General features: G+C 41.3%; 1 protein-coding gene across 2 annotated transcripts in view; it reads left to right on the top strand.

Annotated features, from left to right (window-relative positions):
* LOC117530739 (monocarboxylate transporter 7-like) overlaps positions 1 to 22,744 on the top strand; it is a 55,273-nt gene that overhangs the window by 21,884 nt on the left and 10,645 nt on the right. Inside the window, exons 2-4 of one of the 2 annotated variants that reach the window (XM_034193648.1) lie at positions 18,916 to 19,161; positions 19,252 to 19,395; positions 19,484 to 19,612. In XM_034193648.1, the coding sequence (XP_034049539.1) occupies positions 18,924 to 19,161; positions 19,252 to 19,395; positions 19,484 to 19,612 (511 nt within the window). In that variant the 5' untranslated portion in view covers positions 18,916 to 18,923. Of the gene's footprint in view, positions 1 to 18,856; positions 19,162 to 19,251; positions 19,396 to 19,483; positions 19,613 to 22,744 lie in introns of those variants that run through there. The other variant, XM_034193647.1, reaches the window with a different exon arrangement.

Genomic DNA, 22,744 nt, shown 5'->3' on the forward strand with positions numbered 1-22,744 from the left:
TGCGCTCCCAGCAGCGCTAACGGTCCGGAGCCAGAAGCTGTTCGGACCCAAGGACCCCGCCGACACCCCCCAGGTGGCCGCAACAAACCGAGTCTGTGAAAGAAGGAACCATTATGTGAGTCCACACTCTACACACAGAGAGAACACTTAAAGGTGTACAAACAGCAAACACTTCCTGGCTTGATTACTAATCAGCTTCCCAACCTGCAGGCATGGAACATCCAGTTCACAAAACTCCACTGCAGTGGAAGCCGATACATGACTAACATACAGCTCAATATAAAAAGGTGTGAGGGACACCACATTTACTGACTGTATAAATGTTAGTCACAAAATCTAACGTACCTCAGGAAGTGTGCTGACGAGCGTGAGACCTCACCCCCTCCTCTTTCACAGACCGTGCATCAAACCTGGACGTTCTCTGCATCCACTGATGAGATGGCTCCCGAGACGACGATCTCACCCGTCTGGTCACAAGGTCGAGTCTCTGGCAAAAACACACTGTATACTCCAGTCTTAAATGCCACCATGTTCCAATCCATATAGATGCACCACAGCTGTGAGTCCTGACGAGCCGCAGGTGATCAGGGTGAGGTCCTGATAACCTCAGCAACACAGCCACTCAGTCCCAAATGCAAGCCACCTGGAAGGAAAAACAAAAGACAGAAACAAAAAGGCAGCCAGGCCCCCCAGCCATACAACAGTACCCCACCGTCACGGGAAGCCTCCCGGCGACCACACAAACCTGGCCCAGGAGAAACACCCCCCTCCAGGGACCATGGCTGGAAACCGCATCTGCATTCGTCTTCCAACAGAATGGTTGATGTCCTCTCCTCTGGCTGCATCCTTGCCTTTGTTTCAGTCAGTCACTTAGCACAGGTGTGGCCAGGAGTTCTTAAACCTGTGCGGTCAGCCTTTATCCAACCATGTGCGGTCATTAGTTATAAAACAAAAAAGACAAACACAAACAACCAAACCACCCCCCCCCCCTCCCCAGGGGACCGTCCTATCAAACCCCGGGATGAGGAGAAAAGAAAAACCCCAAACTTAAGCTTACAAATAAAAGCGCTAAAACACCCCCCCCAAACGACATGTAGGGACCAACACCCCCCAGAGGACTTCCCGCCAGCTCCAGGAGTAATAACCACAGCCGAGGTCCCTCTGGGATCCAACGTCACCCACGGGGACTCCCAGCGCCTCCCAGAGGACCACTCGTCAACCCCAGGAGACGCCTCCCCTCACGACCAACGGACCCAGCCCCGGCCGTCTATGGCTAGATGGACCCACAGCCCTTTCCCCCCCCAGAGGACACCACAGTCAAACCCTGAGGGCGGAAACTGGGGGGAAAACACCCCCCCCCCCCCCCCAGGTGCAGAGGTTACCTGGGAAACGCCCAGCATAACCACACTGCACCACTCCAGCAACGCCGACACTACGGCTCACACGGCTGGAGCCAGAGGAGAAGAGAGGGAACAAAAAGAAAATACCCCAAACCCCCCCCTCCCCTCCCGGGTGCAGAGGTTACCTGGGAAACGCCCAGCACAACCTAACTGCACCACTCCAGCAACGCCGACATTACGGCTCACACGGCTGGAGTCAGAGGAGAAGAGAGGGCATAACAAAAAACAAAACAAAAAGAAAAAAAACAACAACCCAAATACCCCCCCCATGACCCCCCAGGGGACCGTCCCATCAAACCCTGGGAGGTGAAACTGAAAAAAAAAAATAGAAAGACTAACAGACTGACATAAGGTTGCTCGGGTCTTTTTTTTTTTTTTTTTTTGGCAGAACTGCAGGGTCACGACCCCAGACACTAAATAGTGAAAAACAAAATATAAAATCCCACACAAAAACCAACTCAAAAAACACCCACACAAAATGAACTAACACAAAACAAATAAGTGACGTATACCGTTAAGCTCAAACAAATCGAACACACCTGTTCTAACTTAAGAGCTTAACGGTAATGTGACTAAGTCACCAAAAGAGGGAGCCAAAGTGCTAAAAATGAAAAAACCCCCTTTGGTGACAGAAAACAAACGAGCTGCATCTCCGTGCGCAGCTGTGTGCAACACAACCAAAATGTGCTCAACTAAATAACGCCGGAGCTGATACAACAGACGCAGTAGTTATCTTTATCCGGGGAAACGGGGCTACAACTGTAACACAGGAAGCTCAGCGACCCGTGCCACAGAGCTCCGCCGTGCGCGTGCACCCATTACAGACACACTCTTGCAGCTCCCGTTTAAACCTCTTATCCGGTCGGAGCGTGACGCGAAGCCGTCGCCAGTCACACTCCACCACGACCCACGGATAAGGCACAAACACAGGAACACGGCTGCAAGAGAGCACAAATCAGTATTCAGTAATGGGTCTCAAACACGCACCATCCGGGCGGAGAGCACCCGCAACTGATCCGGATAACTACTGAACGTCTGCTGCCGCCTTCCCGGCGCGTTACCGTCTCTGCTACCGCTGGGTCCGTGATGTTTGGCCAGAGACTACTGTTATGTGTCGGACGCAGCTCGGAGAACCGACCAGCGTTTGAAGGACCCAGTATGAAATAAGCAGAGCACGGTACAAAGGCTAACTGAATTTAATACATAACAGTGATACAAAAAAATACAAAAGAAAGTGCGGTCTGGCGTGGTGCGCTCCCAGCAGCGCTAACGGTCCGGAGCCAGAAGCTGTTCGGACCCAAGGACCCCGCCGACACCCCCCAGGTGGCCGCAACAAACCGAGTCTGTGAAAGAAGGAACCATTATGTGAGTCCACACTCTACACACAGAGAGAACACTTAAAGGTGTACAAACAGCAAACACTTCCTGGCTTGATTACTAATCAACTTCCCAACCTGCAGGCATGGAACATCCAGTTCACAAAACTCCACTGCAGTGGAAGCCGATACATGACTAACATACAGCTCAATATAATAAAGGTGTGAGGGACACCACATTTACTGACTGTATAAATGTTAGTCACAAAATCTAACGTACCTCAGGAAGTGTGCTGACGAGCGTGAGACCTCACCCCCTCCTCTTTCATAGACCGTGCATCAAACCTGGACGTTCTCTGCATCCACTGATGATGAGATGGCTCCCGAGACGACGATCTCACCCGTCTGGTCACAAGGTCGTGTCTCTGGCAAATACACACTGAATATAGATGCACCTCAGCTGTGAGTCCTGACGAGCCGCAGGTGATCAGGGTGAGGTCCTGATAACCTCAGCAACACAGCCACTCAGTCCCAAATGCAAGCCACCTGGAAGGAAAAACAAAAGACAGAAACAAAAAGGCAGCCAGGCCCCCCAGCCATACAACACATTCCATCGCTCTACTTCTATGATAGAATCTATTTTTGGCGTATGACTGTGATAATGGTGGAAAAAAAGAAGAATAATGAACTGAATAGCCTTGTCGTTAAAATCCATTTGCAGATTTAACTTCATGTCGATCACAAAAGCTGTACACTGATCATTATAGATTTAGTATCACATTAGCCTTGTAACATTTTTTTTAACAATATTTTTTATTGTTTTGCAACAGCATACAGTAAGTATTACATTTACACAACGTTATTTTTCAAAATTATACCTGATCCCTCCTACCCCCGCTCTCTCAATTCAACATATAGATAATACAATAATATATATATGTATATTAATCACACACAAATAGAGGGTACATGACATCTTGTGTACATTGATGAAGACACACATTGTAAATAAAAACAAATTAAAATTTACTTCTGTAGGAATTGTCCAATATTTTCTTTTTTGATAAATTCTGCAAATGGTTTCTAAATGTCCTCATATGATTCCAGTCTGTTTTTAAGAAAATATGTAATTTTTTCCATAGCCATACAGTCCGCCATGTACTTAATCCAAGCTCCAATAGCAGGAGGGTGAGACTTTTTCCAATTTAATGATATTAAACGTTTAGCCTGCAAAATAGCATAATTTACCAGTTTAAGTTGATGAGGTCTCAATTTAACATGTTTTGAATGTAGATGAAGTATGATCATCTTGGCATCAAAAGGGATGCGCATGCCTACAATTTGGCTAGTTATAGTCATCACCTCCTGCCAGAAGTCCTGAATCCTTTCACGTTCCCAAATACAATGCACAAATTTCTGCACACTTGAAACGTGTTAGGAATTCTACAATTGTATTTATTCAGTTTCACGGGGGTTACATATGTTTGCATTATCCAATTCTATTGTATTAATTTAAAATTAGTATTAAATGATTGTTTTTGAGATCTGAGACAGGTTCTTCTCCACTCATCTTCAGAGATGTCGACATTCAAGTCCGTTTTCCAGGATGCAAGTTTGGAAAAAGATGTTTCGGGGGAACCTGTAATAAGCCAATTATAAAACAATGAAATCAACCCTTTCTTTGTGCAACTTTTTGTAATCAACTCTTCTAAGGGATTAAGGGTTGGAATTTGTAGAGATTGATTTTGCATTGAAACTAGAAAGTTCCAAATTTGTAAGTATTTAAAAAATGTTTGCGTGGAATATTGTATTTCATATACTCAACAAAAATATAAACGCAACACTTTTGGTTTTGCTCCCATTTTGTATGAGATGAACTCAAAGATCTAAAACTTTTTCCACATACACAATATCACCATTTCCCTCAAATATTGTTCACAAACCAGTCTAAATCTGTGATAGTGAGCACTTCTCCTTTGCTGAGATAATCCATCCCACCTCACAGGTGTGCCATACCAAGATGCTGATTAGACACCATGATTAGTGCACAGGTGTGCCTTAGACTGCCCACAATAAAAGGCCACTCTGAAAGGTGCAGTTTTATCACACAGCACAATGCCACAGATGTCGCAAGATTTGAGGGAGCATGCAATTGGCATGCTGACAGCAGGAATGTCAACCAGAGCTGTTGCTCATGTATTGAATGTTCATGTCTCTACCATAAGCTGTCTCCAAAGGCGTTTCAGAGAATTTGGCAGTACATCCAACCAGCCTCACAACCGCAGACCACGTGTAACCACACCAGCCCAGGACCTCCACATCCAGCATGTTCACCTCCAAGGTCGTCTGAGACCAGCCACTTGGACAGCTGCTGAAACAATCGATTTGCATAACCAAAGAATTTCTGCACAAACTGTCAGAAACCGTCTCAGGGAAGCTCATCTGCATGCTCGTCGTCCTCATCGGGGTCTCGACCTGACTCCAGTTCGTCGTCGTAACCGACTTGAGTGGGCAAATGCTCACATTCGCTGGCGTTTGGCACGTTGGGGAGGTGTTCTCTTCACGGATGAATCCCGGTTCACACTGTCCAGGGCAGATTGCAGACAGCGTGTGTGGCGTCGTGTGGGTGAGCAGTTTTCTGATGTCAATGTTGTGGATCGAGTGGCCCATGGTGGCGGTGGGGTTATGGTATGGGCAGGCATCTGTTATGGACGAAGAACACAGGTGCATTTTATTGATGGCATTTTGAATGCACAGATATACCTTGACGAGATCCTGAGGCCCATTGTTGTGCCATACATCCAAGAACATCACCTCATGTTGCAGCAGGATAATGCACGGCCCCATGTTGCAAGGATCTGTACACAATTCTTGGAAGCTGAAAATGTCCCAGTTCTTGCATGGCCGGCATACTCACCGGACATGTCACCCATTGAGCATGTTTGGGATGCTCTGGACCGGCGTATACGACAGCGTGTACCAGTTCTTGCCAATATCCAGCAACTTCGCACAGCCATTGAAGAGGAGTGGACCAACATTCCACAGGCCACAATTGACAACCTGATCAACTCTATGCGAAGGAGATGTGTTGCACTGCATGAGGCAAATGGTGGTCACACCAGATACTGACTGGCATCCCCCCCAATAAAACAAAACTGCACCTTTCAGAGTGGCCTTTTATTATGGGCAGTCTAAGGCACACCTGTGCACTAATCATGGTGTCTAATCAGCATCTTGGTATGGCACACCTGTGAGGTGGGATGGATTATCTCAGCAAAGGAGAAGTGCTCACTATCACAGATTTAGACTGGTTTGTGAACAATATTTGAGGGAAATGGTGATATTGTGTATGTGGAAAAGGTTTTAGATCTTTGAGTTCATCTTTGAGCAAAACCAAAAGTGTTGCGTTTATATTTTTGTTGAGTGTAGTTAGTTCCCCAAAAGACATAATTACTCCATCTCTAAAAAGATCCCCAATTTTCCCAAGTCCCTTCCAAGCCCAGATACTGAAACCTGCATCCATCTTTCCTGGTTTAAATAACACATTTCCCCAGATAGGGCTAAATTGTGAGATATTGTTATCCATATCCATTAATTCTTTTACTGTATACCATACATCAATCATATTTCGGATTATTGGGTTATTGGTATTAGCCTTAAGCTGTTTTGGTTGCTCAGAATACAAATATAAATTCAATGGTAAGGCAACATAGCTGGATTCAATATCCACCCAAGAGGGAGAATTCTGAGAGTTGAAATAAAACATAATTGTTCTTAATTGAGTAGCCAGATAATACCAATATACAATGGGGCATTTCAACCCCCCTGTATCAAATGGGAGGTATAGTAATGACAGACGGATTCAGGAACGTTTCTTATTCCAAATAAATTTCCTAATTAACGCTGACATTTTGGTAAACATTCCAGCGGGTGGCACCAGGGGAATATTTTGAAATAGATACAGGAATTTAGGTACTGTATTCATTTTCAGAACATTAACTCTGCCTGAAAGGGATATAGGTAGATTCATCCAATGTTCCAAATCCTTAAAAGTAGAGTCTACTATACTTGAATAATTAAGTTTCACTATATCTTCTAACAAAGGCACAACTTTAATCCCTAGATATGTAAAACCAGGGGTAACATCGAACACATTTTGGATATTTTGGTTATCCCCTGATTTAAGAAGCATTAACTGTGATTTTGTTGTGTTCACTTTATACCCAGAAAAATGACCAAATTTATGTAATAAATCTTTGATTGCTGGTATTGTTGTTTCTAATTTTTTCAAAAATAGAATAACATCATCAGCAAATAGAGCAACTCTGTGCTTCTTACAACCAATGCTAATGCCTTGTATTTGTTCACTCGATCTTATGGCTATCGCGAGTGGTTCAATAGCCAAAATAAACATAAGTTGTGAAATTGGTGAACCCTGAGGACAACCTCTCTTGATTTTGAAAGGCTCAGAGATTACTTCATTTGTCATTACCTCAGCAACAGGACAGTCATGCAGTAATTTAATCCACTGTAAAAAATATTTCCCAATTCCGAATCTGTCGATAACTTCAAAAAGGTACGGCCATTCAATCCTATCAAAGGCCTTCTCCGTCCTTGTCTGGGTCTAGCACACAAAGTCACCAGCAATATGTTTTCCTTGGATAGCAGCGATCCTCAAAAACAAGTCATTGTAAAAGCCAGGATTATCATCATTCGGACGGTATATGTTAATCAGGTTAAGCCGTGATGACAGGAGAGTTCCTTGTATTATCAAAAACCTACCATTTTGATCATTTATCACTTTTTCGACTTGAAAAGGAACAGATTTATGTATCAAAGTCATCATTCCCCTAGATTTGGAAGAATAAGGTGATGAAAAAATTTGACCTGACCATCTACATTTTATCCTAACCATTTCAGAAGCTAATGTGTGTGTTTCTTGCATAAACACAATTTTGCCTTTCAAGTGCTTTATCCTACTCATAACTTGCTTTATTTTTTACCAATTTTGCGTACCTCTACAATTCCAAGAAATACAATCTATAAGGACATCAGTCATACTCTATCCATCAATAAACTCAATTAACAAAAGGATTTTTACAGAAACAGAAGGAGTCAAATACTCTATAACATTACCCCAAATACTTATAGAACAAAAAAGAGAGAGCGGCCCTCCCCATTCCCAGGCATGTATAAGAACGTACAGGCACCCCCGAACCCCTGAAATACTTCCAATGCTCATCTGGAACAGGTCCACACTACTACGAGGAACTATTCTTCTACTTTCTTGCTACAGTTGCTTGTAAACAAAGAGAAAGGTAAAAAATAAAATCCACCTCATGATTATATTTAACACCTGTAATTTTGGCACAAATGGAATTATCAACTATAAACGCGTTTAAAGTACAAACAAACAAAAAAAAAACCCTCAAAAAGAAACAAACATGTCCCACAGTGACAGAGATATGTTACAGTATAACGGTGTCATCAGTGATACCAGTTACTCATCTGGTCTCTCCATCTTCTTTATGAAGTCGTCCACTTCGGCAGGACTGTCAAACACATGCGTGCGCTCCTCGTTGGTCAGCAGCAGCCTCGCAGGGTAGATGATCCGGTGTTTGGACAGCCCTCTTTCACGCAGCTTCTTCCTCACTCCGTCGTATTTTCTCTGCTGTTGGTATATCTCAGTTGGCAAGTCCGGAATGAATCTTATCCTATTGCCTTTAAATGTTAGCTCTTTCTGCGTTCTTGCTGCGTTCATAATCTTCTCTCGATCTCTGTAGTTTAAACACTTTACGATCACAGTCCTTGGAGAAGTGACTGGGAGCTTGTTTGTTTTGATCCGGTGCGCCCTCTCTAGGACTGGGGGACTAATCTTCAAGATGTCCGCTATCCATTTTTCCAAAAAGGAGCATATTTCTGTACTGTTTTTTTCCTTTTCTGGTAGCCCTAGTATGCCGATATTAGAACGTCGATTTCTTGCTTCCAGGTCTTCCAACTTAGTAGTCAGGCTTGAAGATTTCTTCCTTAAACACTGCACTTCACTTTTCAGCGCTTCTATTTTGTCTTCAGCACTGGAAATTCGTGTCTCTGCCTCGGAGATACGTCCTCCGCACTGTTGGATATCAGTTTGAGCGTTTTGAATTGCCAACATAACTCCGCTCATTTCTTCATGAAATTCTTTCTTAAATGTCTGGATAGCCAACATCAGATCCATCGTGGAAGGCATAACTGAGCCTGCGGTGTCCACCTGTTGGAACCTGGGCGTCTCAGGCACAGGCTTCACGTGAGCGGAGCCTGCTTCCTGGTCCTCTCCGCCAGCAACCACCTCCTCGTTTGGCTCGTTAATACTTTCGGTCGTAATATGCCTGGATCTCAAATTTTTCGACATATTTGCACTCTCTATTCACCTGTACACAATTTTTGCCAAGTTTAAAGCTTAGTTGTGGATTCTATTCAGTATTTTCAGAAAGTGCAACCGAGCACATAAGAAGCACGACTGCTCAGAGTGCCGCCATTACCGGAACAGCTTTGTAACATTTTAATGGCAGAGCTGAGTTTTTGATCTGCTCTGTATTTTTGATCAAAAGCTTTGATTTGTCCATGCAGATATTGTCTGAAAAATGTTACACTTTTTTGGATTGAATTTTAAATCATCATAGCTTTGCGGTAAATGGTTTTGAGTAATTAGATTTTTACTTTATGTGAACAACAAATGCAAAGGAGGTAAAAGTGGGGACCAACAGCTCACGTTTACCTGTGTGCATAATTTATCTGTCCATGACAAACAGATGTATAAAATCTAATAAGTCCTTGTCTTGTCCTTGCCTCTACTGGTGGTTGGCTCTCACTGCGGTATTGTATCACTTCCTGTTCCGGAGCACAGCGGTGTTTTTCTGTATCTGTTAGCTGTTTAATCTGCGCAGTTAGATTGATCTAGTTATCTAGATTACGATTTGTTTCCCAGTGTAATCTTTACGTGCCTTAACTAAAGCACTCATTCTGCTGAATCACCTCTAAATTATTTACACATTATTCACTTTGCGTGTTTTTAGGAATCCGCTAGCTTAGCGTAGCTACTAGCTCTTAGCCGATTTAGCATGGCGGCTTCTCCTGTCTCTCCCGCACTTTTCTGCTCTGGGTGTGAAATGTTTAGTTATTCCTCGGCCTCCTTTAGCAGTAATGGTACTTGTAATAAGTGTAGCTTATTCGTAGCTTTGGAGGCCAGGCTGGGTGAATTGGAGACTCGGCTCCGCACCGTGGAAAATTCTACAGCTAGCCAGGCCCCTGTAGTCGGTGCGGACCAAGGTAGCTTAGCCGCCGTTAGTTCCCCCCTGGCAGATCCCGAGCAGCCGGGAAAGCAGGCTGACTGGGTGACTGTGAGCTGTGAGGAGGAAGCGTAGCCCTAAACAGAAGCCCCGTGTACACCGCCAACCCGTTCACATTTCTAACCGTTTTTCCCCACTCGACGACACACCCGCCGAGGATCAAACTCTGGTTATTGGCGACTCTGTTTTGAGAAATGTGAAGTTAGCGACACCAGCAACCATAGTCAATTGTCTTCCGGGGGCCAGAGCAGGCGACATTGAAGGAAATTTGAAACTGCTGGTTAAGGCTAAGCGTAAATTTGGTAAGATTGTAATTCACGTCGGCAGTAATGACACCCGGTTACGCCAATCGGAGGTCACTAAAATTAACATTAAATCGGTGTGTAACTTTGCAAAAACAATGTCGGACTCTGTAGTTTTCTCTGGGCCCCTCCCCAATCAGACCGGGAGTGACATGTTTAGCCGCATGTTCTCCTTGAATTGCTGGCTGTCTGAGTGGTGTCCAAAAAATGAGGTGGGCTTCATAGATAATTGGCAAAGCTTCTGGGGAAAACCTGGTCTTGTTAGGAGAGACGGCATCCATCCCACTTTGGATGGAGCAGCTCTCATTTCTAGAAATCTGGCTAATTTTCTTAAATCCTACAAACCGTGACTATCCAGGGTTGGGACCAGGAAGCAGAGTTGTAGTCTTACACACCTCTCTGCAGCTTCTCTCCCCCTGCCATCCCCTCATTACCCCATCCCCGTAGAGACGGTGCCTGCTCCCAGACTACCAATAACCAGCAAAAATCTATTTAAGCATAAAAATTCAAAAAGAAAAAATAATATAGCACCTTCTACTGCACCACAGACTAAAACAGTTAAATGTGGTCTATTAAACATTAGGTCTCTCTCTTCTAAGTCCCTGTTGGTAAATGATATAATAATTGATCAACATATTGATTTATTCTGCCTAACAGAAACCTGGTTACAGCAGGATGAATATGTTAGTTTAAATGAGTCAACACCCCCGAGTCACACTAACTGTCAGAATGCTCGTAGCACGGGCCGAGGCGGTGGATTAGCAGCAATCTTCCATTCCAGCTTATTAATTAATCAAAAACCCAGACAGAGCTTTAATTCATTTGAAAGCTTGTCTCTTAGTCTTGTCCATCCAAATTGGAAGTCCCAAAAACCAGTTTTATTTGTTATTATCTATCGTCCACCTGGTCGTTACTGTGAGTTTCTCTGTGAATTTTCAGACCTTTTGTCTGACTTAGTGCTTAGCTCAGATAAGATAATTATAGTGGGCGATTTTAACATCCACACAGATGCTGAGAATGACAGCCTCAACACTGCATTTAATCTATTATTAGACTCTATTGGCTTTGCTCAAAAAGTAAATGAGTCCACCCACCACTTTAATCATATCTTAGATCTTGTTCTGACTTATGGTATGGAAATAGAAGACTTAACAGTATTCCCTGAAAACTCCCTTCTGTCTGATCATTTTTTAATAACATTTACATTTACTCTGATGGACTACCCAGCAGTAGGGAATAAGTTTCATTACACTAGAAGTCTTTCAGAAAGCGCTGTAACTAGGTTTAAGGATATGATTCCTTCTTTATGTTCTCTAATGCCATATAACAACACAGTGCAGAGTAGCTACCTAAACTCTGTAAGGGAGATAGAGTATCTCGTCAATAGTTTTACATCCTCATTGAAGACAACTTTGGATGCTGTAGCTCCTCTGAAAAAGAGAGCTTTAAATCAGAAGTGTCTGACTCCATGGTATAACTCTCAAACTCGTAGCTTAAAGCAGATAACCCGTAAGTTGGAGAGGAAATGGCGTCTCACTAATTTAGAAGATCTTCACTTAGCCTGGAAAAAGAGTCTGTTGCTCTATAAAAAAGCCCTCCGTAAAGCTAGGACATCTTTCTACTCATCACTAATTGAAGAAAATAAGAACAACCCCAGGTTTCTTTTCAGCACTGTAGCCAGGCTGACAAAGAGTCAGAGCTCTATTGAGCTGAGTATTCCATTATCTTTAACTAGTAATGAGTTCATGACTTTCTTTGCTAACAAAATTTTAACTATTAGAGAAAAAATTACTCATAACCATCCCAAAGACGTATCGTTATCTTTGGCTGCTTTCAGTGATGCCGGTATTTGGTTAGACTCTTTCTCTCCGATTGTTCTGTCTGAGTTATTTTCATTAGTTACTTCATCCAAACCATCAACATGTTTATTAGACCCCATTCCTACCAGGCTGCTCAAGGAAGCCCTACCATTATTTAATGCTTTGATCTTAAATATGATCAATCTATCTTTGTTAGTTGGCTATGTACCACAGGCTTTTAAGGTGGCAGTAATTAAACCATTACTTAAAAAGCCATCACTTGACCCAGCTATCTTAGCTAATTATAGGCCAATCTCCAACCTTCCTTTTCTCTCAAAAATTCTTGAAAGGGTAGTTGTAAAACAGCTAACTGATCATCTGCAGAGGAATGGTCTATTTGAAGAGTTTCAGTCAGGTTTTAGAATTCATCATAGTACAGAAACAGCATTAGTGAAGGTTACAAATGATCTTCTTATGGCCTCGGACAGTGGACTCATCTCTGTGCTTGTTCTGTTAGACCTCAGTGCTGCTTTTGATACTGTTGACCATAAAATTTTATTACAGAGATTAGAGCATGCCATAGGTATTAAAGGCACTGCGCTGCGGTGGTTTGAATCATATTTGTCTAATAGATTACAATTTGTTCATGTAAATGGGGAATCTTCTTCACAGACTAAAGTTAATTATGGAGTTCCACAAGGTTCTGTGCTAGGACCAATTTTATTCACTTTATATATGCTTCCCTTAGGCAGTATTATTAGACGGTATTGCTTAAATTTTCATTGTTACGCAGATGATACCCAGCTTTATCTATCCATGAAGCCAGAGGACACACACCAATTAGCTAAACTGCAGGATTGTCTTACAGACATAAAGACATGGATGACCTCTAATTTCCTGCTTTTAAACTCAGATAAAACTGAAGTTATTGTTCTTGGCCCCACAAATCTTAGAAACATGGTGTCTAACCAGATCCTTACTCTGGATGGCATTACCCTGACCTCTAGTAATACTGTGAGAAATCTTGGAGTCATTTTTGATCAGGATATGTCATTCAAAGCGCATATTAAACAAATATGTAGGACTGCTTTTTTGCATTTACGCAATATCTCTAAAATCAGAAAGGTCTTGTCTCAGAGTGATGCTGAAAAACTAATTCATGCATTTATTTCCTCTAGGCTGGACTATTGTAATTCATTATTATCAGGTTGTCCTAAAAGTTCCCTAAAAAGCCTTCAGTTAATTCAAAATGCTGCAGCTAGAGTGCTGACGGGGACTAGAAGGAGAGAGCATATCTCACCCATATTGGCCTCTCTTCATTGGCTTCCTGTTAATTCTAGAATATAATTTAAAATTCTTCTTCTTACTTATAAGGTTTTGAATAATCAGGTCCCATCTTATCTTAGGGACCTCGTAGTACCATATCACCCCAATAGAGCGCTTCGCTCTCAGACTGCAGGCTTACTTGTAGTTCCTAGGGTTTGTAAGAGTAGAATGGGAGGCAGAGCCTTCAGCTTTCAGGCTCCTCTCCTGTGGAACCAGCTCCCAATTCAGATCAGGGAGACAGACACCCTCTCTACTTTTAAGATTAGGCTTAAAACTTTCCTTTTTGCTAAAGCTTATAGTTAGGGCTGGATCAGGTGACCCTGAACCATCCCTTAGTTATGCTGCTATAGACGTAGACTGCTGGGGGGTTCCCATGATGCACTGTTTCTTTCTCTTTTTGCTCTGTATGCACCACTCTGCATTTAATCATTAGTGATCGATCTCTGCTCCCCTCCACAGCATGTCTTTTTCCTGGTTCTCTCCCTCAGCCCCAACCAGTCCCAGCAGAAGACTGCCCCTCCCTGAGCCTGGTTCTGCTGGAGGTTTCTTCCTGTTAAAAGGGAGTTTTTCCTTCCCACTGTAGCCAAGTGCTTGCTCACAGGGGGTCGTTTTGACCGTTGGGGTTTTACATCATTATTGTATGGCCTTGCCTTACAATATAAAGCGCCTTGGGGCAACTGTTTGTTGTGATTTGGCGCTATATAAAAAAAAAATTGATTGATTGATTGATTGATTGATTGATGGATTCTACTTTGAAGTTTTTTTGTTGTTAGATACAAATAAAAGGAGGGAAAAACATTATAGAAAAGAATTTTTAATTTACAGTACACTAGATCAAAATTCTAAACTATGCAAAAGCTATTATTGTTCATTTGGCTTCTTTAAAAAAAATCACTTTTGACAAAATACTTGACAAAATTGTGTGCAACAGTATATTCACTTGTTCTGAGTTGTAGATTTGCCTCATCCTGTTATACAGCTTAAAATATTTGTTAAAGAGTTGTAGGTAAAATAAGACGTTTAATGTCTTTCAAACCAAATGAGTATTTGTATTTCTGTGTAGTAGTTATGTGAAATTATCAACAATTAAACTCAATACACTAATCTAGTAATGTGCTGGGAATGGTAGGTGCTCCCCCCAAAATTTATGCATGTTTGGTATTATACAACCCCAATTCCAATGAAGTTGGGATGTTGTGTGAAATGTAAATAAAAACAGAATACAATGATTTGCAAATCCCCTTCAACCTATATTCAACTGAATACACCACAAAGACAAGATATTTAATGTTCAAACTGATAAACTTTATTGTTTTTGTGCAAATATTTACTCATTTTGAAATGGATGCCTGCAACACATTTCAAAAAAGCTGGGACAGTGGTTTGGGAAAGTTGATGAATGCTCAAAGAACACCTGTTTGGAACATTCCACAGGTGAAGAGGTTAATTGGAAACAGGTGAGTGTCATGATTTGGTATAAAATGAGCATCCCCAAAAGCCTCAGTCATTCACAAGCAAAGATGGGGTGAGGATCACCACTTTGTGAACAACTGCATGAAAAAATAGTCCAACAGTTTAAGAACAATGTTTCTCAACGTTCAATTGCAAGGAATTTAGGGATTCCATCATCTACAGTCCATAATATAATCAGAAGATTCAGAGAATCTGGAGAACTTTCTACACATAAGCAGCAAGGCCGAAAACCAACATTGAATGCCCGTGACCTTCGATCCCTCAGGTGGCACTGCATTAACAACAGACATCATTGTGTAAAGGATCTTACCGCGTGGGCTCAGGAACACTTCAGAAAACCCTTGTCAGTTAACACAGTTCGTCACTACATCAACAAGTGCAAGTTAAAACTCCACCATGCAAAGCACAAGCCATACATCAACAACATCCAGAAACACTGCCACCTTCTCTGGGCCCGAGCTCATTTGAAATACACAGAGGCAAAGTGGAAAAGTGTGCTGTGGTCTGATGTGTCCACATTTCAGATTGTTTTTGGAAATCATGGACGTCGTGTCCTCCAGACAAAAGAGGAAAAAGACCATCCAAATTGTTACCTGTGCAAAGTTCAAAAGCCAGCATCTGTGATGGTATGAGGGTGTGTTATTGCCCACGGTATGCACAACTTACACATCTGTGATGGCACCATTAGTGCCGAAAGGTGCATCCAGGTTTTGGAGCAACACATGCTGCCATCCAAGCAACATATTTTTCAGGGACGTCCCTGCTTATTCCAGCAAGACAATGCCAAGCCACATTCTGCACGTGTTACAACAGCATGGCTTCGTAGTAAAAGAGTGCGGGTACTAGACTGGCCTGCCTCAGTCCAGACCTGTCGCCAATTGAAAATGTGTGGCGCATTATAAGCAGAAAATACAATAACGGAGACCCCGGATTGTTGAACAACTGAAGTCGTACATCATGCAAGAATGGGAAAGAATTCCACCTACAAAGCTTCAACAATTAGTGTCTTCAGTTCCCAAACGCTTATTGAGTGTTGTTAGAAGGTGATGTAAACATACCACTGTCCCAGCTTTTTTGAAATGTGTTGCAGGCATCCATTTCAAAATGAGCAAGTATTTGCACAAAAACAATAAAGTTTATCAGTTTGAACATTAAATATCTTGTCTTTGTGATGTATTCAATTGAATATCAGTTGAAGAGGATTTGCAAATCATTGTATTCTGTTTTTACTGACATTTTACACAGCGTCTCAACTTCACTGGAATTGGGGTTGTGATGTGAAATATAAGGAAGTGTTTCACAGCACTTTCAAAAAAAGACAGAATAAACATTTTCCGGCAGTCTTGAGGCATAATTGCAAACATATTCAGGGATGAGATTTTTCCGCAGATCCGCGGATTTGACAGTCCTGGAGGTTGATTTTGTGAAACGTCCAAATCCGTTGAGAAAATTTAAGGGGGGGAGAATGCAAAAAAAATTAATGCCAGGAGTACCTTTGTTTAATAAAATTGTCATCTATTCAGAACACTGAGTGGTCTTTGTTTGTTATTGCCGACGCAGCAAGTTCGATCAGTCCGTCAGTCAGCCGAACGCGGAAGTAACGCTGTGCTGATCAGTGACCAGTATGAAGTAGGTGCACAATGAGCATGTAGTGTAAGGGAGGTTAACTGTGTAGTCTTTCAACTTCCAATATTTGGTAGTTTTCCCTCCAACAAATCATAAAAACCGAGACGGTATCGAAGCGCAGTCGAAGCTATTACTTATGCACGTTTTCATTGGTTATTACAACGCTTATGACCAATCAGCGCAAAGGTTATATATGCGTTTCTCCCGCCCTTTCCTTTCTCCCGCCCTTACATGTATGTTTGTTGACAAGTGTGCCATGCTGAAAGTGGAAAATGCTGAAAATCAAGTAAGTCTAGTTATGAAAAAATATTTTGGTCACAAAAATACACATGTACAGTAGATGATCTTAGTAAGGGTTTACAGTTTGAATTATAGATATGAACACCTGGCATTTATAGTAGTTTTTAATATCATTTTAGTGCAATTTAAACAGCAAAAATGCTTTGGCTTCAGGGGTCGAAGTCCCCATGACCCCCTGGCCAGGGCTCCGCCCTGGACCTGCTGGGGCCTGCGGCCCGTGGATCCTGGCTTATTTTCCTCTGAAAATCGAATTTGCCAATCTCATCCCTGCATATTGGCAGCCATATTGAGTAAGATGTGTGTATCATTCCATTCTGGAACGTAGGACTGATTGAAAATCACATTATGAAAGCTGCACGATGAAAGCTGCTGATGGTTTTGGGCTCTTAGACCTGTTCACATTCCTCACCTCTGTGAAGAAATTACTAACAGGTGGTCCGGTCATTAGTTGGTAAGCTTTCAATCTGTGTTTTTTTTCTGATGCTGTTTAGATACTTATGGAGTATATTCATGTCCGACTTGTTTTTTCTAATCATGTTTTTCGCTGTCTGGTTTGTAACAAATCTGATATGAGATCTGGACCGTTTGTCATGGTAACAGTCTGATATGGGAAAGTATCAGACCGGGAATCACCCAATCAGAGCGCGCGTAGCGTCGTAGCCATATAATGAAACTGATTATTTACAGGTGTTATACCAAAGAGTTCCATTACTTACGCAACCCATCATCTTGGCTTTTATATTTTTAATTAATGTAGATGAAATTGTAGAAATTTGCTTTGACTTTGAGTTTAAGGAAGATCATTTTAGAAATTTTTAGATTGAGAAACCTGATTTACTTTTTGAATTTGAAATGGCTACATTCACTACATTAGGAGAACTGTCTCGTTGAGTATACTTTTCTTAAGACTTGCTTTAAAAACTATATGATTTCGTATTAACCTCACATCCAGAGGCAACTCATTCCAATATAAGATTGATCGATATATAAATGTATTTTTTAGAGCATTAGTTTTTGGCAGCGGCAAAACAAAAATAGAACTAGTAGCTTGTCTTGTGTTAAACTCATGCCTGTTACCAGTGAGTTGAAGTTTAGAGAACAGGGTAAAAGGTTTGTGTGTGGTCCAAATTTTTTGCAAAGAAACCACAGAAGAACAGGCCAGTCTCTCCCTCACTGTCATCCATGACAGTCTCTGATGTAGGATGTTAACACTGGTTCGAAAAGGACAGCCTAGAGCGAGTCTTGCTGCTCGATTCTGTGCCATCTGGAGTTTGTTCAGGTCTTTAAGAGCAGCCTTTGACCACACAACAAAATAGTAGTCTAAGTGACACAACACTAAAGACTGTAAAACTAATTTCCTTGTTGCTGTTGACATAAATTGAGCATTGCATCGAATTAAAAAGATGTTTCTGCTCATTTTGGTCACAATATTATTAATATGTGTTGTCTAAGACATCCTTTGACCCAAAGTCACCCCAAGCAATTTTATCTGAATCACGTTCTAATAATTGATTGTGTAGAGAGGTTTAACTTCGGGGTGTCTCTTAAGGTATGTTTAGAGCCTAAAATCATACACTTAGTTTTTAACACATTCAACTTTAACCTGTTTCCCACCGCCCAGTCATAAGTCAACATTAGCTCTTTTTGTAAAGTGCTATTGACCTGATCCAGGTTAGGAGCAGAAACATATATTGTTGTATCGTCTGCATATACAGTCATATGGGCCCTATGTAAAATATATGACATATCATTTACAAAAATACTATACAGCAAAGGACCAAGACAACTGCCTTGTGGAATGGCACACGTTGGGGTCACAGTATCTGAAAATGAACCATTGAAAGCAACACATTGCTTTCTGTTGACCAAATAACTTCTTAAAAAACATAAAGCAGAGCTTTTAAATCCATATGCTGATAATTTCCCAATTATTTTCCAGTTGTTGCGTTCTGTTAATTTTAAAGCACTGGTTGTGGCTGTTGGTAAATGCCCACATGGCATTTCTCTTCCAACATCTATCTCTACCTGGTTCTTTCTTGTCCTAGCTGCAAACATGGTCCTCTGTGGACTGAGGCTGCCACGTATTTTGGGGCCCAACGTGTATCCAGAGGCCCCTGATGGAGGCTGGGGGTGGGTAGTGGCTGTGGCCTTTTTCGTCGTCGAAATTTGCACCTACGGCTTCATCAAGAGCTTCGGTATCTTTCTGGAAGACCTAATGACGCAGTTTGGAGAGACCAACAGTCGAGTCTCCTGGGTTGTCTCCATCTCTGTGTTTGTCATGACTGTGCTTGGTGAGTTACAGTTACATAACCTTTCACAAATAAGAAGATAACACATCTGACATGAAGGCATGGTCTGTTTATCATCACGGGTCTTCTCAGCTCCTCTCTCATCAGTGTTGACTAGCCGCTGTGGATTCCAACCTGTTGTTATGGTCGGAGGACTACTTATTGCCACGGGTACTATTACCACAGGCTTTACCAGCTCAGTCAATCAGATGTACGTCACCACTGGAATAGTTGCAGGTACTTGATTTTATCATCTGCTGTTAAATTGTCACAGTATTGTTCCTTATCACCTTGATGAAGACTGTGCACTCTTTATGCTGTGCAGGTTTGGGCTACTGTTTGACGTTTCTGCCCACAGTGACCATCCTGTCCCAGTATTTTACCCGTAGAAGGTCTCTGGCCATAGCTTTAGCTTCCACCGGGGAGTCCCTGTCCATGTTTGCCCTGGCACCTGGTGAGTGCAAGGAATACCTATAATAGTTTTATGCAGGAGTCGAGGTGGTCTACAGCAACCAGAGGTGGCCACAGCTAACCTGAAAGTTGGCTTAGATGGAGGGAGGGTCCACTAGTCCAAGGGTCCACTGGTCCTGACCTCTTTATATTATCTGATGGTGTATATTATGGCCCCAAACTGCTTTTAAAGTTGACAAATACAACCCCTGGCAAAAATTATGGAATCACCAGCCTCTGAGGATGTTCATTCAGTTGTTTAATTTTGTAGGAAAAAAGCAGATCACAGACATGACACAAAACTAAAGTCATTTCAAATGGCAACTTTCTGGCTTTAAGAAACACTATAAGAAATCAAGAAAAAAAGATTGTGGCAGTCAGTAACGGTTACTTTTTTAGACCAAGCAGAGGAAAAAAATATGGAATCACTCAATTCTGAGGAAAAAATTATGGAATCACCCTGTAAATTTTCATCCCCAAAACTAACACCTGCATCATATCAGATCTGCTCGTTAGTCTGCATCTAAAAAGGAGTGAACACACCTTGGAGAGCTGTTGCACCAAGTGGACTGACATGAATCATGGCTCCAACACGAGAGATGTCAATTGAAACAAAGGAGAGGATTATCAAACTCTTAAAAGAGAGTAAATCATCATGCAATGTTGCAAAAGATGTTGGTTATTCACAGTCAGCTGTGTCTAAACTCTGGACCAAATACAAACAACATGGGAAGGTTGTTAAAGGCAAACATACTGGTAGACCAAGGAAGACATCAAAGCGTCAAGACAGAAAACTTAAAACAATATGTCTCAAAAATCGAAAAATGCACAACAAAACAAATGAGGAACGAATGGGAGGAAACTGGAGTCAACGTCTGTGACCGAACTGTAAGAAACCGCCTAAAGGAAATGGGATTTACATACAGAAAAGCAAAACGAAAGGCATCATTAACACCTAAACAGAAAAAAACAAGGTTACAGTGGGCTAAGGAAAAGCATTCGTGGACTGTGGATGACTGGATGAAAGTCATATTCATTGATGAATCTCGAATCTGCATTGGGCAAGGTGATGATGCTGGAACTTTTGTTTGGTGCCGTTCCAATGAGATTTATAATGATGACTGCCTGAAGAGAACATGTAAATTTCCATAGTCATTGATGATATGGGGCTGCATGTCAGGTAAAGGCACTGGGGAGATGGCTGTCATTACATCGTCAATAAATGCACAAGTTTACGTTGATATTTTGGACAATTGAAAGGATGTTTGGGGATGTTTCAAGATGATAATGCATCTTGCCATAGAGCAAAAACTGCGAAAACATTCCTTGTAAAAAGACACAGGGTCAATGTCATGGCATAGGGTCAATGTCAACGAGCAGATCTGATTTGATGCAGGTGTTAGTTTTGGGGATGAAAATTTACAGGGTGATTCCATAATTTTTTCCTCAGAATTGAGTGATTCCATATGTTTTTCCTCTGCTTGGTCTAAAAACGTAACCGTTACTGACTGCCACAATCTTTTTTTCTTGATTTCTTATAGTGTTTCTTAAAGCCAGAAAGTTGCCATTTGAAATGACTTGAGTTTTGTGTCATGTCTGTGATCTGCTTTTTTTCTACAAAATTAAACAACTGAATGAACATCCTCAGAGGCTGGTGATTCCATAATTTTTGCCAGGGGTTGTAAATGTAATACTTATAATAACGTTTATAATAACGAACAAACCAGATCCAATTTTGTTCACTTTACAAATTCTGTTGACATACACCATTAATCACCTTTTACTGTTTACTGTTGTCTATAAATCTGTTGAACTGAAAATCAACAAATAACAATTCACCATAATTAAGTGTTTTTTTTTAATTGACACATTTTTGTAACAGTACTTAACCTACTTTAATGCAACATATAGCCTACCATAAATGCAGTGGTGGGCACACTTCCGATAATCCGATAACAGATAATTATCGAAGATAATGTTTTCTTTATCGGATTATCTTTTTAGATAACTTTAAAAACCATTATCGGACCAATTATCTTCTGATTAATCTTTGTCTGATAACTTTTAAACCGATAAACAAAATAAACAAAGCTGAACAGCGACAAACACTTTTAAAATTAGTTTAGCACTCACCTGTTAAATGTTTTGTAACAGACTCACAGCTATAACATTTGCAAACAGAAGAGAGCCGCTTATATAAAAAAAGCATCTCAATCCTCTGCAGACAAAGGAGAAACAGCCCCAAAAGAAAAAAAAAACCCATTTCCTTTAACACCATACCGATATGCTGGCGATATCACCTAAGTCATCCAGAGGCATACATTTTTAACTTATGGTTCAAATTTTAACCAAACTAATTTTAGACAAGTTATTTAAAATTACTGTTATGTCTGAAGTTTTATTAAGTGAAAATATCAGATATGTTTTAGTTTTAAAATAATGTGCTAATTTTTAAGGTTTTGTGAGCACATCCTGTGACCCGCAATGCATTTTGGGTAGGATGATGTAATCTCAGTACATCACGACAGAACAAATGCATTTCAGACACTCTGTTCAGGCTCCACGGACAACAGCATTAAACTCTAGTGCCTAAAACTCTCTTGAATATATTCTCTGCATTTATAGATGTTGGTTTTATTTGCGTTTGTTAAATTCCACGCATTTTAAATGTAGCAGACAGGGATTACTGTATCTGGAATTTTGTTTTCAAGGCCTCTACTGCCATCTACTGGTCAGTAGTGTTCAATAAGCATGTGGGAACCAGTAGATAGCAGTGTTCTATTTATTTTGACCCCGGTTATGTCAGATGATTGTCAAATCAACTTTTTGGCTTTGCAAATGGCTTTTTTTTGTGTGCAATGAATGTATACATTATACAAGTTTCACTTTTTTTAATGGAATTACAACCTTATTTCTTTTTCAAATTCTCCCATTTTTTGCATCCAGCCTTATTTCGTTTAGAAATTTCCTTGACAAATAATATCAGTCTATTAGGACGTCATATGTTACACATATACATGTGTGTGTATATATTTTCCAACTTATTCCCATTGATGAAACTTTTCATTTTCTGCCTGAAAGCTTATTAGATGAGTGTGTTCAGGGCTCCGTTTGTTTACAAAATACACACACGTTA

Source organism: Thalassophryne amazonica, chromosome 18 (genome assembly GCF_902500255.1).
Source record: "Thalassophryne amazonica chromosome 18, fThaAma1.1, whole genome shotgun sequence".
Taxonomy (NCBI): domain Eukaryota; kingdom Metazoa; phylum Chordata; class Actinopteri; order Batrachoidiformes; family Batrachoididae; genus Thalassophryne; species Thalassophryne amazonica.